The 17352-nt window shown below is 45.9% G+C and overlaps 1 protein-coding gene and 1 pseudogene across 2 annotated transcripts in view; both read left to right on the plus strand.

Annotated features, from left to right (window-relative positions):
• The window catches only part of LOC148345735 (uncharacterized), a 55678-nt gene that overhangs the window by 27967 nt on the left and 10359 nt on the right, over positions 1–17352 (plus strand). For both annotated transcript variants that reach the window (XM_088325805.1, XM_088325806.1), the window contains exon 2: positions 12381–12541. In XM_088325805.1, the coding sequence (XP_088181931.1) occupies positions 12381–12541 (161 nt within the window). The remainder of the gene's footprint in view (positions 1–12380; positions 12542–17352) is intronic.
• LOC148345736 (uncharacterized) lies at positions 12554–15211 on the plus strand (annotated as a pseudogene).

Consider the following 17352-nt stretch of genomic DNA (forward strand, 5'->3'; position numbering starts at 1 on the left):
ATTAAATCGGTGGGCGTTCATTTCCAACGGCTCAATGTATTTCCAATGGTAGCTGCTTTGCCACAAAAATGCCACCAGGGGCCTCTCGTTCAATTGGCTGCCGTTCATTTCGAACGGCTGGAGGTATTTCAGTTGGTAGCTGCATTGCCGCTTAATGCCACCGGAGGGCACTCATTAAATCGGCGGTTGTTCATTTCGAACGGCGTGATGTACTTCCAGTGCTAGCTGCATTGCCGCAAAAACGCCACCGGAGGGCACTCATTAAATCGGCGGGCGTTCATTTCAAGCGGCGGGATGTACTTCCAATGGTAGCTGCATTGCCGCAAAAACGCAACCGGAGGGCACTCATTAAATTGGCGGCCGTTCATTTCGAATGGCTGGATGTATTTCCAATGGTAGCTGCATTGCCGCAAAAACGCAACGGAGGGCATTTATTTAATTGGCTGTCATTGATTTCCAACGTCTCAATGTGTTTCCAATGATAGCTGCATTGCCGCAACAAGGCCACCGGGGGGCACACATTAAATCGGCGGCCGTTCATTTCCAACGGCTCAATGTATTTCCAATGGTAGCTGCATTGCCGCAAAAACGCCACCGGAGGACACTCATTAAATCGGCCGCCTTTCATTTCCAAAGGCTCGATATATTTCCAATGGTAGCTGCATTGCAACAAAAACACCACCGGAGGCACTATTAAATCGGCAGCCGTTCATTTCAAACGGCTGGATGTATTTCCAATGGTAGCTGCATTGCCGCAAAAACGCCACCGGGGGCACTCATTAAATCGGCGGCAGTTCATTTTGAATGGCTGGATGTGTTTCCAATGGTAGCTGCATTGCCGCAAAAACGCCACCGGAGGGTTCTCATTAAATCGGTGGGCATTCATTTCCAAAAGCTGAATGTATTTCCAATGTTAGCTGCATTGCCACAAAAACGCCACCGAGGGCATCTATTAAATTGGCGGCCGTTCATTTCCAACGGCTCAATGTATTTCCAATGTTAGCTGCATTGCCGCAAAAACGCCACCGAGGGCATCTATTAAATTGGCGGCCGTTCATTTCCAATGGCTCAATGTATTTCCAATGGATAGATAGATAGATAGATAGATAGATAGATAGATAGATAGATAGATACTTTATTCATCCCCGAAGGGAAAGTAGCAGCATTGCCCCAACAACGCCACCGGAGGGCACTCTTTAGGTCAGCGGCTATATTCATTTCGAGCGGCTGGATGTATTTCCAATGGTAGCTGCATTGCCGCAAAAAAACCACCGGAGATTAATCATTAAATCAGCAGCCGTTCATTTCGAACGGCTGAATGTATTTCCAATGGTAGCTGCATTAGCGCAAAAACGCCACCAGCGAGCACTCATTAAATCGGTGGGCGTTCATTTCCAACGGCTCAATGTATTTCCAATGGTAGCTGCTTTGCCACAAAAATGCCACCAGGGGCCTCTCATTCAATTGGCTGCCGTTCATTTCGAACGGCTGGAGGTATTTCAGTTGGTAGCTGCATTGCCGCTTAATGCCACCGGAGGGCACTCATTAAATCGGCGGTTGTTCATTTCGAACGGCGTGATGTACTTCCAGTGCTAGCTGCATTGCCGCAAAAACGCCACCGGAGGGCACTCATTAAATCGGCGGGCGTTCATTTCAAGCGGCGGGATGTACTTCCAATGGTAGCTGCATTGCCGCAAAAACTTCACCGGAGGGCACTCATTAAATCGGTGGCCGTTAATTTCCAACGGCTCAATGTATTTCCAATGGTAGCTGCATTGCCGCAAAAACGCAAACTGAGGGCACTCATTAAATCGATCGCCATTCTTTTCGAACGGCTCAATGTGTTTCCAATGGTAGCTGCATTGCCGCAACAACGCCACCGGGGGGCACTCATTAAATCGGCGGCCGTTTATTTTGAATGGCTGGATGTATTTCCAATGGTGGCTGAATTGCCGCAAAAACGCCACTGAGGGCACTCATTAAATAGGCAGGCGTTCATTTCCAACAATTCAATGTATTTCCAATGGTATCTGCATTGCCGCAAAAACGCCACCGGAGGGAACTCATTAAATCGGCGGCCGGTCATTTCCAACGACTCAATGTATTTCCAATGGTAGCTGCATTGCCACAAAAACGCCACCGGGGGGCACTCATTCAATTGGCTGCCGTTCATTTCGAACGGCTGGATGTATTTCAGTTGGTAGCTGCATTGCCGCAAAATGCCACCGGAGGGCACTCATTAAATTGGAGGTTGTTCATTTCCAATGGCTGGATGTATTTCCAATGGTAGCTGCATTGCCGCAAAAACGCCACCAGAGAGCAGTCATTAAATCGGTGGGCGTTCATTTCCAACGGCTCAATGTATTTCCAATGGTAACTGCATTGCCACAAAAATGCCACCAGGGGGCACTCATTCAATTGGCTGCCGTTCATTCCGAACGGCTGGAGGTATTTCAGTTGGTAGCTGCATTGCCGCATAATGCCACCGGAGGGCACTCATTAAATCGGTGGTTGTTCATTTCGAACGGCGGGATGTACTTCCAATGGTAGCTGCATTGCCGCAAAAACGCCACCAGAGGGCACTCATTAAATCGGCGGGCGTTCATTTCAAGCGGCGGGATGTACTTCCAATGGTAGCTGCATTGCCGCAAAAACGCAAACTGAGGGCACTCATTAAATTGGTGGCCGTTCATTTCGAATGGCTGGATGTATTTCCATGGTAGCTGCATTGCCGCAAAGACGCCACCTGAGGGCACTCATTAAATCGGTCGCCTTTCTTTTCGAACGGCTCAATGTGTTTCCAATGGTAGCTGCATTGCCACAAAAATGCCACCAGGGCGCTCTCATTCAATTGGCTGCCGTTCATTTAAACGGCTGGAGGTATTTCAGTTGGTAGCTGCATTGCCGCTTAATGCCACCGGAGGGCACTCATTAAATCGGCGGTTGTTCATTTCGAACGGCGGGATGTACTTCCAATGGTAGCTGCATTGCCGCCAAAACGCCACCGGAGGGAGCTCATTAAATCGGCGGGCGTTCATTTCAAGCGGCGGGATGTACTTCCAATGGTAGCTGCATTGCCGCAAAAACTTCACCGGAGGGCACTCATTAAATCGGTGGCCGGTAATTTCCAACGGCTCAATGTATTTCCGATGGTAGCTGCATTGCTGCAAAAACGCAAACTGAGGGCACTCATTAAATTGGCGGCCGTTCATTTCGAATGGCTGGATGTATTTCCAATGGTAGCTGCATTGCCGCAAAGACGCCACCTCAGGGCACTCATTAAATCGGTCGCCGTTCTTTTCGAACGGCTCAATGTGTTTCCAATGGTAGCTGCATTGCAGCAACAACGCCACCGGGGGGCACTCATTAAATCGGCGGCCGTTTATTTTGAATGGCTGGATGTATTTCCAATGGTGGCATAATTGCCGCAAAAACGCCACCGAGGGCACTCATTAAATAGGCAGGCGTTCATTTCAACAATTCAATGTATTTCCAATGGTATCTGCATTGCCGCAAAAACGCCACCGGAGGGAACTCATTAAATCGGCGGCCGGTCATTTCCAACGACTCAATGTATTTCCAATGGTAGCTGCATTGCCACAAAAACGCCACCGGGGGGCACTCATTCAATTGGCTGCCGTTCATTTCGAACGGCTGGATGTATTTCAGTTGGTAGCTGCATTGCCGCAAAATGCCACCGGAGGGCACTCATTAAATTGGAGGTTGTTCATTTCCAATGGCTGGATGCAATTCCAATGGTAGCTGCATTGCTGCAAAACGCCACCGGATTGCACTCATTAAATCGGCGGTTGTTTATTTCCAACGGCAGGATCTATTTCCAATGGTAGCTGCATTGCCGCAAAAACGCCACCGGAGGGCACTCATTAAATCGGCGGGCGATCATTTCGAGCGGCGGGATGTACTTCCATTGGTAGCTGCATTGCCGCAAAAACGCCACCGGAGGGCACTCATTAAATCGGTGGCCGTTAATTTCCAACAGCTCAATGTATTTCCAATGGTAGCTGCATTGCCGCAAAAACGCAAACCGAGGGCACTCATTAAATTGGCGGCCGTTCATTTCGAATGGCCTGATGTATTTCCAATGGTAGCTGCATTGCCGCAAAGACGCCACCCGAGGGCACTCATTAAATCGGTCGCCGTTCATTTAGAACGGCTCAATGTGTTTCCAATGGTAGCTGCATTGCCGCAAAGACGCCACCTGAGGGCACTCATTAAATCGGTCGCCGTTCATTTAGAACGGCTCAATGTATTTCCAATGGTGGCTGAATTGCCGCAAAAACGCCACCGAGGGCACTCATTAAATAGGCAGGCGTTCATTTCCAACAATTCAATGTATTTCCAATGGTATCTGCATTGCCGCAAAAACGCCACCGGAGGGAACTCATTAAATCGGCGGCCGTTTATTTCCAACGACTCAATGAATTTCCAATGGTAGCTGCATTGCCACAAAAACGCCACCGGGGGGCACTCATTCAATTGGCTGCCGTTCATTTCGAACGGCTGGATGTATTTCAGTTGGTAGCTGCATTGCCGCAAAATGCCACCGGAGGGCACTCATTAAATTTGAGGTTGTTCATTTCCAATGGCTGGATGCAATTCCAATGGTAGCGGCAATGCCGCAAAACGCCACCGGATTGCACTCATTAAATCGGCGGTTGTTCATTTCGAACGGCGGGATGTACTTCCAGTCGTAGCTGCATTGCCGCAAAAACACCACCTAAGGGCACTCATTAAATCAGCGGTTGTTCACTTCCAACGGCAGGATGTATTTCCAATGGTAGCTGCATTGCCGCAAAACGCCACCGGAGGGCACTCATTAAATCGGCGGGCGATCATTTTGAGCGGCGGGATGTACTTCCAATGGTAGCTGCATTGCCGCAAAAACGCCACCGGAGGGAACTCATTAAATCGGTGGCCGTTAATTTCCAACGGCTGAATGTATTTCCAATGGTAGCTGCATTGCCGCAAAAACGCCAACTGAGGGAACTCATTAAATCGGTGGCCCTTCATTTCGAATGGCTGGATGTTTTTCCAATGGTAGCTGCATTGCCGCTAAAACGCCACCTGAGGGAGCTCATAAGTCGGCGGCCGTTCATTTCCAACGGCTCAATGTATTTTTTAATGGTAACTTCATTGCCGCAAAAACGCCACCGGAGGGCACTCATTAAATCGTCGGCCGTTAATTTCCAACAGCTGGATGTATTTCCAATGGTAGCTGTATTGCCGCAAAAACGCCATCGGAGGGCACTCATTAAATAGGCGGCTGTTCGGTTTCAAACGGCTGGATGTATTTCCAATGGTAGCTGCATTGCTGCAAAAATGCCACCGGAGGGCATTCATTAAATCGGTGGCCGTTAATTTCCAACGGCTCAATGTATTTCCAATGGCAGTTGCAGTGCCGAAAATCCCCAACTGAGTGCACTCATTAAATCGGCGGCTGTTCATTTCCAACGGCTCAATGTATTTTCAATGGTAGCTGCATTGCCCCAACAATGCCACCGGAGGGCACTCTTTAAGTCAGATGCCATTCATTTCGAACGGCTGGATGTATTTTCAATGGTAGCTGCATTGCCGCAAAAACGCCACCGGAGGGTTCTCATTAAATCGGCGGCCGTTCATTTCGAACGGCTGGATGGATTTCCAATGCTAGCTGCATTGCCGCAAAAACGCCACCGGAGGGCACTCATAAATCGGTGGCCGTTCATTTCCAACGGCTGAATGTATTTCCAATGTTAGCTGCATTGCCGCAAAAACGCCACCAAGGGCATTTCTAAATTGGCAGCCTTTCATTTCCAACGGCTCAATGTGTTTCCAACGGTAGCTGCATTGCCGCAAAAAACGCCACCGAGGGGCACTCATTAAATTGGCGGCCGTTCATTTTGAATGGCTGGATATATTTCCTATGGTGGCTGAATTGCTGCAAAAACGCCACCGAGGGCACTCATTGAATTGGCAGGCGTTCATTTCCAACAATTCAATGTATTCCCAATCGTAGCAGCATTGCCGCAAAAACGCCACCGGAGGGAACTCATTAAATTGGCGGCCGTTCATTTCCAACGGCTCAATGTATTTTCAATGGTAGCTGCATTTCCCCAACAACGCCACTGGAGGGCACTCTTTAAGTCAGCGGCCATTCATTTCGAACGGCTGGATGTATTTCCAATGGTAGCTGCATTGCCCCAACAACGCCACCGGAGGGCACTCTTTAAGTCAGCGGCCATTCATTTCGAACAGCTGGATGTATTTCCAATGGTAGATGCATTGCGGCAAAAACGCCACCGAAGGGCATTCATTAAATCGGCAGCCGTTCATTTCGATTGGCTGGATGTATTTTCAATGGTAGCTGCATTGCCGCAAAAACGCCACCGGAGGGTTCTCATTAAATCGGTGGGCCTTCATTTCCAACGGCTGAATGTATTTCCAATGTTAGCTGCATTCCCGCAGAAACGCCACCGAGGGCATTCATTAAATTGGCGGCCGTTCATTTCCAACGGCTCAATGTTTTTCCAATGGTAGCTGCATTGCCGCAAAAACGCCACCAGAGGGCACTCATTAAATCGGCCGCCTTTCATTTCCAAAGGTTCGATGTATTTCCAATGGTAGCTGCATTGCCGCTAAAACGCCACCGGGGGGCAGTCATTAAATCGGCGGCCCTTCATTTTGAATGGCTCGATGTATTTCCAATGCTGGCTGAATTGCCGCAAAAACGCCACCGGAGGGCACTCATTGAATTGGCAGGCGTTCATTTCCAACAATTCAATGTATTTCCGATGGGTAGCTGCATTGCCGCAAAAACGCCACCGGAGGGAACTCATTAAATCGGTGGCCGTTCATTTCCAACGGCTCAATGTATTTTCAATGGTAGCTGCATTGCCCCAACAACGCCACTGGAGGGCACTCTTTAAGTCAGCGGCCATTCATTTCGAACGGCTGGATGTATTTCCAATGGTAGCTGCATTGCCGCAAAAACGCCACCGGAGGGCATTCGTTAAATCGGCAGCCGTTCATTTCGAACGGCTGGATGTATTACCAATGCTAGCTTCATTGCCGCTGTAGGAGAAAATGTAGGTTCGATAATCTTTTAAGTCTTCTTTCGTGATTGAATTAAGTACATCGGAAACCAGCCATGAGGGGGAGCCTTTTATTTCGTCATCCCAAAAGAACTCAGAGAACTCCAGACATAACAATGCTTTTATAGCTTCAGTTTGAGTACAACCCATAAGTGGCCCTAGTCCTCAGTAATCAACAAGGAAGATGCTGTCGTACCCTTATTAGGACATGTTGTTCGCCTCAGTTTGCTCAGAGAGTCCTTGAAGAAGGGCCTTGCAGGTCTCATGCCCTTTTAGGGAAACTCAACTGTCTTGCCAAGGATCTTCTCGAATGATGTCAACATTCCCTCACTACTGAAAGCAATGTAAGCAAGTCTTTCTACATTTCTAAATGTATGCAACTCTATTCTACAAATGCAAGTCTATTTTCCACAACACCGCAAAAATGCCACCGGAGGGCACTCATTAAATCGGCGGCTGTTCATTTCCAACGGCTGGATGTATTTCCAATGGTAGCTGCATTGCCGCAAAAATGCCACCGGAGGGCACTCATTAAATCGGTGGCCGTTAATTTCCATTGGCTCAATGTCTTTCCAATGGTAGATGCATTGCCACAAAAACGCCAACTGAGGGGACACATTAAATCGGTTGCCGTTCATTTCCAACGGCTGGATGTATTTCCAATGGTAGTTGCATTGCCGCAAAAACGCCACCTGGGCGCTGTTCATTTCGAACGGCTTGATGTATTTCCAATGGTAGCTGCATTGCTGCAAAAACGCCACCGGAGGGTACTCATTAAATCGGCGGCTGTTCATTTCCAATGGGCGGATGTATTTCCAATGGTAGCTGCCTTGCTGCAAAAACGCCATCGAGGGCATTCATTAAATAGGCGGTCGTTCATTTCCAACTTCTCATTGTATTTCCAATGGTAGCTGCATTGCTGCAAACACGCAACCGGAGACACTCATTAAATCGGCTGCCGTTCATTTCCAACGGCTCGATGTAGTTCCAATGGGTGCTGCATTGCCCCAAAAACGCCACTGGAGGGAACTCGTTAAATTGGCGACCGTTCATTTCCAATGACTCATTGTATTTCCAATGGTAGCTGCATTGCTGCAAAAACGCAACCGGAGACACTCATTAAATCGGCTGCTGTTCATTTCCAACAGCTTGATGTATTTGTTAGCCCATTTGTAGCAATGACAATAAAGGTATGTTCTATTCTATTCTATTCTATTTCCAATGGTAGTTGCATTGCCGCAAAAAGCGACCGGAGGGATCTCATTAAATCGGCGGCCGTTCATTTCCAACGGCTCGATGTATTTCCAATGCTAAGTGCATTGCTGCAAGAATGCCACCGGAGGGCACTCATTAAATCGGCGGCTGTTCATTTCGAACAGCTGGTTGTATTGTAGCTGCATTGCCGCAAAAACGCCACCGGAGGGCACTCATTAAATCAGCGGCCGTTCATTTCGAATGGCTGGATGTATTTCCAACGGTAGCTGCATTGCCGCAAAAATGCCACTGGAGGGCACACCTTTTAATCGGCGGCCGTTCATTTCCAACGGCTGGATGTAGTTCCAATGGTAGTTGCATTGCCGCAAATACGCCACCTGGGTGCTCATTAAATCTGCGGCTGTTCATTTCGAACGGCTTGATGTATTTCCAATGGTAGCTGCATTGCTGCAAAAACGCCACCGGAGGGTACTCATTAAATCGGCGGCTGTTCATTTCCAATGGGCGGATGTATTTCCAATGGTAGCTGCCTTGCTGCAAAAACGCCATCGAGGGCATTCATTAAATAGGCGGCCGTTCATTTCCAACTGCTCATTGTATTTCCAATGGTAACTGCATTGCTGCAAAAACGCAACCGGAGACACTCATTAAATCGGCTGCCGTTCATTTCCAACGGCTCGATGTAGTTCCAATGGGTGCTGCATTGCCCCAAAAACGCTACTGGAGGGAACTCATTAAATTGGTGACCGTTCATTTCCAATGATTCATTGTATTTCCAATGGTAGCTGCATTGCTGCAAAAACGCAAGCGGAGACATTCATTAAATCGGCTGCCGTTCATTTCCAACAGCTTGATGTATTTCCAATGGTTGTTGCATTGCCGCAAAAAGCGACCGGAGGGATCTCATTAAATCGGCGGCTATTCATTTCCAACGGCTCGATGTATTTCCAATGCTAAGTGCATTGCTGCAAGAATGCCACCGGAGGGCACTCATTAAATCGGCGGCTGTTCATTTCGAACAGCTTGACGTATTTCCAATGGTGGCTTCATTGCCCCAAAAACGCCACCGGAGGGATTTCATTAAATCGGCGGACGTTCATTTCCAACAGCTCATTGTATTTCCATTGGTAGCTGCATTTCCTCAAAAACGCCACCGAGGGCACACATTTATTCGGCGGCCGTTCATTTCCAACGGCACGAAGTATTTCCAATGGTAGTTGCATTGCCCCAAAGACGCCACCGGAGGGCATTCATTAAATCGGTGGCTGTTCATATCCAACGGCTCATTGTATTTCCAATGGTAGCTGCATTGCCGCAAAAACGCCACCGGAGACAGTCATTAAATCGGCTTCCGTTCATTTTCAACGGCTGGATGTATTTCCAATGGTAGCTGCATTGCCGCAAAAATGCCACCGGAGGGAACTCATTAAATCGGCAGCTGTTCATTTCGAACAGCTTGACGTATTTCCAATGGTGACTTAATTGCCGCAAAAACGCCACCGGTGGGCACTCATTAAATCGGCGGCCGTTCATTTCCAACGGCTCGATGTATTTCCAATGGTAAGTGCATTGCCGCATGAACGCCACCGGAGGGCACTCATTAAATCGGGGGCTGTTCATTTCGAACAGCTCGATGTATTTCCAATGGTAGCTAAATTGCCGCAAGAACGCCACCGGAGGGCACTCATTAAATCGGCGGCTGTTCATTTCGAACAGCTTGACATATTTCCAATGGTGGCTTCATTGCCCCCAAAACGCCACCGGAGAGCACTCATTAAATCGGCGGCGGTTCATTTCCAACGGCACGAAGTATTTCCAATGGTAGTTGCATTCTCCCAAAAACGCCACCGGAGGGCACTCATTAAATCGGTGGCTGTTCATATCCAACGGCTCATTGTATTTCCAATGGTAGCTGCATTGCCGCAAAAACGCCACTGGAGACAGTCATTAAATCGGCTTCCGTTCATTTTCAACGGCTGGATGTATTTCCAATGGTAGCTGCATTGCCGAAAAAACGCCACCGGAGGGCACTCATTAAGTAGGCGGCAGTTGTTGTGCCCAAATCCGACTCCTGTGCAAATTCCTCCCCCCCTTCGCGTGAACGCGCATTCTGCTGCGCTTCCAACAAAAGCGATCGTATTCTATATAAAACGCTTATTAAAACAATAAAGCGAGCTAATTATAACAATTGGGAGATCCTTGTCAATATAACGCGTTTATTTAAACAATAAAGCGCTATTGTATTCTACAAATTGCGTCCGTCAACGCGGATGCAAAAGTTACAATTGTAAATGTACACTTCCGACAAAAGCGATCGTATTCTATATAATACGCTATTTTAAAAAATAAAGTGAGCTAATCATAACAATTGGGAGATCCTAGTCTATATAACGTGTTTATTCAAACAATAAAGTGCGATCGTATTCTACAAAATGCGTTTGTTAACGCAGATGAAAAATTCACCAACGTCAATGTACGCCAGACCTGGGCACTCCGGTCCTGGAGGGCCATATGTTCTGCATGATTTTTGAGGTTTCTCTGATCCAATACAGGGGATTCCAATCACCAGTATCGTTAACGAGCACTTGCTAGCTTGCTAACGAGGTTATAATTTGTATCACCTGAGTTAAAGAAGAGCAAACTTCAAAATCTGGCAGGACGTATGCCCCTCCAGGACCGGAGTGCCCAGGTCTGATATACGCTCACATTTAGGCCAATCCCCTAAAATAGTTTAAAAAAACTGTAGGAGCTAAGAATCACACTATCACAGCAAAGACACTCCGCAATCATTTTGTCTCGGGCTTAAAATGACACAAAGATTTCCCTTTCCATTTCTGAGTTCCGTCCAAAATGTTCCCTTTTTTTTTTGTCCAAGCAATTTGTACTGAAAAAATATTTGACCAAAAAGACCAACATTTAGCACTTTTGAGGTAAAATATTTTATTTAAGTTTATAAGTGCTCCATATGTGTATGTAGATAGATGGATAGACTGGCTGGCTGGCTGGCTGGCTGGCTGCTAGACAGACAGATAGAAAGACAGACAGATAGAAAGACAGATGGACAGACGGACAGACGGACGGACGGATGGACAGGCACATAGATTGACAGACATATACAAAGATTGACGGACAGACAGACACAAAATAGCCCTTCTAGAGGGACGTGTCCCTGAGCTAGAGCAGTTTAAAAGGAAAATGTTAGGTGCCGCGGACACCACTGCTAGCGTGGGTTGTAGCGAACCTGCTAGTCCGGTTAGCATTAGCCCTAAACGGCATGCTAATCGAGGTTAGCCAATCCAGTCACATAATAAGTTCAGCCCCCTAGCTAGTCCCACTCCACCCCGGTCTACTGGAGCCCGCACCCTAGTTATAGGTGACTCCATCACCCGTAACATAAAGATTAGCACCCCAGCCACAATTATGTGTATATCTGGGGCCAGAGCACCCGACATTGAGGCTAATTTGAGGGAGCTGACATGCAAATCTAGACACCAGGACAGGGCTAGCTACACCGATATAGTCATTCACGTCGGCTCTAATGATACTAAAATGAGGCAATCTGAGATTACAAAGGAAAATATTGCTAGGACCTGTAATCTCGCCAGAAAGATGACTCTGCATCTGTAATTGTCTCTGGCCCCTTGCCTGCGAGAGGCAATGATGAGAGGTTTAGCAGACTAGTCTCACTAAACCGGTGGCTGGCAAGTTTCTGTAGTCAGCAGGGATTTAGGTATGTGGATAACTGGCCTGCTTTCTGGGGCCGACCTGACCTGCTTAGGAGAAACGGCCTTCACCCTAACTGGGAAGGTGCTCTCACTCTTTCTAAAAATATATTACTGTTTAAGCCTTCCATGACAGGGTACACTAGTGCAGGCCAGGTCACAGGTGATGAACCTGAGTGAACCTGTGATCACAGGTGTGGAGTCTGTATTGCTAGGGCTAACTAGCGCTATGCTAGATTCACATAGTTTTTGTAGTTTAGAGCGTTCCATTGCCTGCACCACACACCCTGAACTGTACTGTGTTCAATAGCATCTTCTTCTGTGCTTCTTACCTCTGATTTTCCCTTGTTAGGTGAGGAGGGAGAAGAAATAACATTATTTTCTACCACTAGTCATCCTGCTACTCCACCTGTCAACAATATTCCTGTGGTATGGAATTCGGGCCGCATCTGCCGCCATGCAAAGCACAAGACGCAGGACTGGCAGTATAATCCTGTGGAGGTTACCACCAAGGTAACCATAAGGTTCAAAACTCGGGAAAGTGCTCAGCTCAGTCCACAGTGCTGAAGCTTGGCCTTCTGAATATTAGATCACTAGCCTCCAAAGCTTTACTTGTCAACGACCTTATTAATGAAAACAATCATAAACTTGTTGGCCCTTGTGAGACCTGGTTAAAACCAAATGAGTTTGTAGTGTTAAATGAGGCTTCTCCCTCTAACTTTGTCGGAAAGTAAGTTGAAATTTACTCCTGGTACCCCTACTGTTATTAAAACGTTTTAAGCACTTGTTATGAGGTCTTTTATGTCAACACCAATTTATGTAGTTGTTGTGTATCGCCCACCCTGACCATACTTAAATTTTTTGGATGAATTTTCGGAACTGTTAGTAACTTATGCGGACAATGTTGTAATTATTGGTGATTTTAATGTTCACATAAAATCAAATTCACTTGCAAATTCTTTTAAGTCACTGATTGATACATTTGGTTTCAATCAAATAGTTGATGTGCCCACTCATAAAGATGGGAACACTCTAGATCTTGTTCTGACCCGGGGCGTAGTAGCCTCAAATGTTACAGTGTTACCTTATCCTAATGCCATCTCTGATCACGATCTTGTTAAGTGAGAGGTGCTGTTCAATGTTTACAGTAATAAGGAAAATTTAGGTTTTAGCAGTCGCAATATCCGCCCTGCAGTGGGATTAACTTTAAAAGAACTATTACCTACGGTAACTGCAGCCTTCCCTTCGTACACTGGGTCTGTTGACTCACTCACAAACAACTTTAATACTGCTTTGGTTAATGTTCTTGTTTCTGTGGCGCCCCTAAGGCATACATTTCGACCTAAGAAGCATACACCTTGGTTTACTGAAGAAACCAGGTCACTCAAACAAGGTTGCAGGAAACTTAAACGAAATTGACGCACTACAAAGCTGGAGGTCTTCCGACTGGCCTGGTGTGACAGCTTGCTGAAATATAAAGTAGCTCTTGCCTCAGCTAAAGCATCGTTTTTCTCTAAGATTATCGTTATACATAAGAGTAATCTGAAATTTTTGTTTGTCACAATTGCGAAACCTTCCAGACAACAACTTAACCCAAATAGCTCTACTTATTCTGCTGATGACTTTATGGAATGTTTTAATAGAAATATTCAACTCATTAGGAATGAAATTTTAAATGTACGCTCTACAACCTCGTCCTACCTCAAAAATGTGGAGGTGTTAAGAAAGGAATGTGTCGGCGGTTGTTTAGAAACATTCTCCAGTTTCAATGATTTGTCCTTTGATAGTCTAACACAGATGGTTAGTAGGGCCAAACAAACTACTTGCCTGCTTGATCCGTTTCCAGTTTCATTGGTGAAGGATCTGTTTGGGATCTTAGGACCATCAGTTTAAAATATTATTAATATATCGCTATCCTTGGGTATTATTCCTTTAGCTTTCAAGTCTGCCGTCATTAAACCCTTGCTTAAGCAACCTAACCTTGATCCAGAAAGCCTAGGTAATTATAGGCCAGTGTCAAATCTGCCATTTTTACTTGAAAAGGTCGTTGCACAGCAGCTAAATGACTTCGTGTCAGAAAATACCCTCTTTTGAACTGGCCAGTCAGCATTTAGGGCAAATCACTCTTCTGAGACAGCCCTGGCTAAAGTAACCAATGATCTCCTTTTAGCAATATATTCCGGTGCCTCATCAATGTTACTGCTACTGGATCTCAGTGCTGCTTTTGATACTGTCGACCACAACATATTGCTTGTTCGTCTGGAATGCATTGGTATCTCAGGAACTGTACTCTGGTGTTTTAGGTCCGACCTGTCAGACAGGATGCAACGTGTTAACTAAGGCAATCTGACCTCTAAACACTCTGATGTCCCCTGTGGAACACCACTTGGTGACATTATCTGCAAGTATAATCTTAGTTTCCATTTCTATGCAGATGGCACTCAACTGTATGTGCCACTGGAGACAACTGGACAGTTAAATTTTCAAAATCTGGAGGCTTGCCTTACTGAGATTCAAAGATGGATGTCACTTATTTTTTTGCGCCTTAACCGAGAAAAAAACTGAAATGTCGATTATTGGTCCAGCTCACTGTTGTGAGTTTTTTTTTCAAACACTGCCCTGAACCTAGACAAATGTAATATCACCCATAGTGACTCGGGTCAAAAATCTAGGTGTTATATTTGATCCTAATCCGTCGTTTCAGTCACACGTGAAAAATATTACTAGAATAGTTTTCTACCACCTCCGTAATATTGCGAAGATTCGTTTGATGCTGTCCAAATCAGATGCAGAGGTTTTAATTCATGCGTTTATTACTTCTCGGCTTGATGACTGTAATGCAGGGGTCGGGAACCTTTTTGACTCAAAGAGCCATAAAAGCAAAAAATATTAATTTTATTTTGGGAAAGAGCCACGCCATATATTATGAGACAAATGTACTAAATTGCTAAACCCGCACCCCAGACAAAAGCTTAGTCTTCAGCACATTTATTTTTGATGATTTGATAAAAATTATGAAAAGAGAATAATGCCAGAGCCCCTGTCCCAAAATCAACAAACATACCACTTGTCTCTTTCTTGCAATTACTCAAGATCGGTTAAACTCCTTTTGACCCTTTTTTTCATATATATTGGTTTCAAAACCAGATGCAAGCAGTTATTGTGTAAAAACGTCACAACATTCTGCAAATAGGGAGCCTGATGAGCTCACTTTTGGCACAGACAGCGTAGGGCGAGAGATGGGAGGGAGTGCTTGCACTTTTTGCATAGCTCCACCCATCCCTCCCACTCACCCAATCAAATGACTAAGTTCTCTTCCGGTGTTTTAGCGTATTTACAGTTCTGTGGATTCATCATAAGGTATCTGAACACTGAACACAGATTATATAGTGAACTTTTATATAAAGGATTCTTTAGCGTTGTAAAACCAAAACGAGTTTTTTTTCCCCCTTTTTTTGTGTGTTACTTGACTGTAAATTGTAGTGAAAAACGTGCCCTATATATACTGCAAAGTAATATCCTGTTATTTAGCTTTGGTTTGGCTTTGCGTGTATCAAAATAGGATAGACAACTCAAGTTTTAAGCAAGATGGAGAAATTTTGCATGCAATCAAATTTGTCTCTGAGCCACAGATACTCATAGAAAGAGCCATATATGGCTCGTGAGCCATAGGTTCCCGACCCCTGCTGTAATGTATTGCTTTCTGGTCTCCCCATGTCTAGGTTCAGAATGCGGCAGCTAGACTTTTGACTAAGACGAAAAAGTTTGAGCATATTACTCCTGTATTGGCCAACTTACACTGGCTCCCAGTCCACTTAAGATGTGACATTAAGGTTCTCTTATTAACATACAAATGTTTGCATGGACTTGCACCCTCTTATCTGATTTGATTTCCCCCTATGTTCCTGCACGGAGTCTCCTCTCGGAAAATGCCGGTTTACTTGTGACTCCGAGAGCCAAGAAGTCTGCAGGCTTGAGAGCGTTCTCCATCCGGGCCTCGGTGCTATTGAATGCCCTGCCTCCGGAGATAAGATCTGCAACCTCAATGGAAGTTTTTAAATCAAGGCTTAAGACACACTTCTTTTCCAAAGCTTATGATTGATGCCCACCTCATATTCTGTACTGTCCTGTCTTTTTCCGACTGCCTGGCTGGTGGTGATACGAAGGAGAAGGACGATTTGAGATGAGTCAGTGGACCAGCGTTTGACCTGAAGCATGTCAACGCCTGCATTGACCAGCTGGCAGAGATGGGAAGCTGCGTCGTGGCCGTCATAGACTTTCTGGACTAATTTACAGGCTGGGGGCGTCGTTGCTGTCATGCACTTTCCGGACAAATTTTCAACATGTTACCTAGTGTTTACTATGTTTGTGTACTGTAATGCTAAATCTAATTCACCCTGGTCATCCTGAAAGGGGGATTACCACTTGTGAGGTCCCATCTCAAGGTTTCTCTTTTTCCTCACGCTGAGGTTTTGAGTTGTTCCTTGCCCGCATGTTGGTTTAAGATCAGGTAATTAGTTTTGATTGCTTCAGCAAGGCACGATTACATTGCCAAGTGCTGTAAGCACAGGGCAATGTAGTTGTGCTTGCAACTATTATAATCCTCCGAGATATTATTATTATATCTATCTTCTTCCGCCGACTTTTAACGGGGAACTCCTCCCAGAGCTTTTAGAATACCCCATCGATTCATATATCAAAAATTTCGGCCCGACCGGGACTCTTGTTGTGTGTCTATTCACAGCGATAGGAGTCCCCATCCGGAATAATGGGTTTTGAAATTCTCCCATCCGTAATACATGGGCCCATTCATTTCTATGGGTAGTCATGGAAACGAGGGCTTTTCCAGACGGTAGTCATAGTAAGCAGGGACTGTCCAGGGTGGCCCGACCCAAATTTCCTTTAACCATGGGTAAATGGTGAATTCCTAAGAGTGGATGCTAGCGAGAGGATGCTAACTATGTGCGCCGCTAGCAAAGTGTTGGGCTGGCATAGCCAGCCACAACATTAGCGCAAGCTAGCTGTAAACACTGTTGGTGATCAGTTGCCAGCCCAAGTATTAGCGATGAGAGGTTGATGCTATGCTTACTAATGCTAGCAGTAAAAACTGTTGGTGACAAGTTGGGCTGGCTAAGCCAGCCCAAGTATTCGCTCAAGCTAGCTGTAAACACTGCCAGCAATGGGTTAGGCTGGCACAGCCAGCCCAAGTATTAGCGCAAGCTAGCTGTAAACACTGTCGGCAATGCTAACTTCTTCATAGTAAAATTTTTTGGTAATTTTGGCTACATTTTAACGACTTCATATTTACAACTTATGCTAATGGC

Source organism: Urocampus carinirostris, unplaced genomic scaffold, assembly GCF_059441175.1.
Source record: "Urocampus carinirostris isolate Australia breed hairy pipefish unplaced genomic scaffold, RoL_Ucar_1.0 HiC_scaffold_27, whole genome shotgun sequence".
Lineage (NCBI taxonomy): Eukaryota > Metazoa > Chordata > Actinopteri > Syngnathiformes > Syngnathidae > Urocampus > Urocampus carinirostris.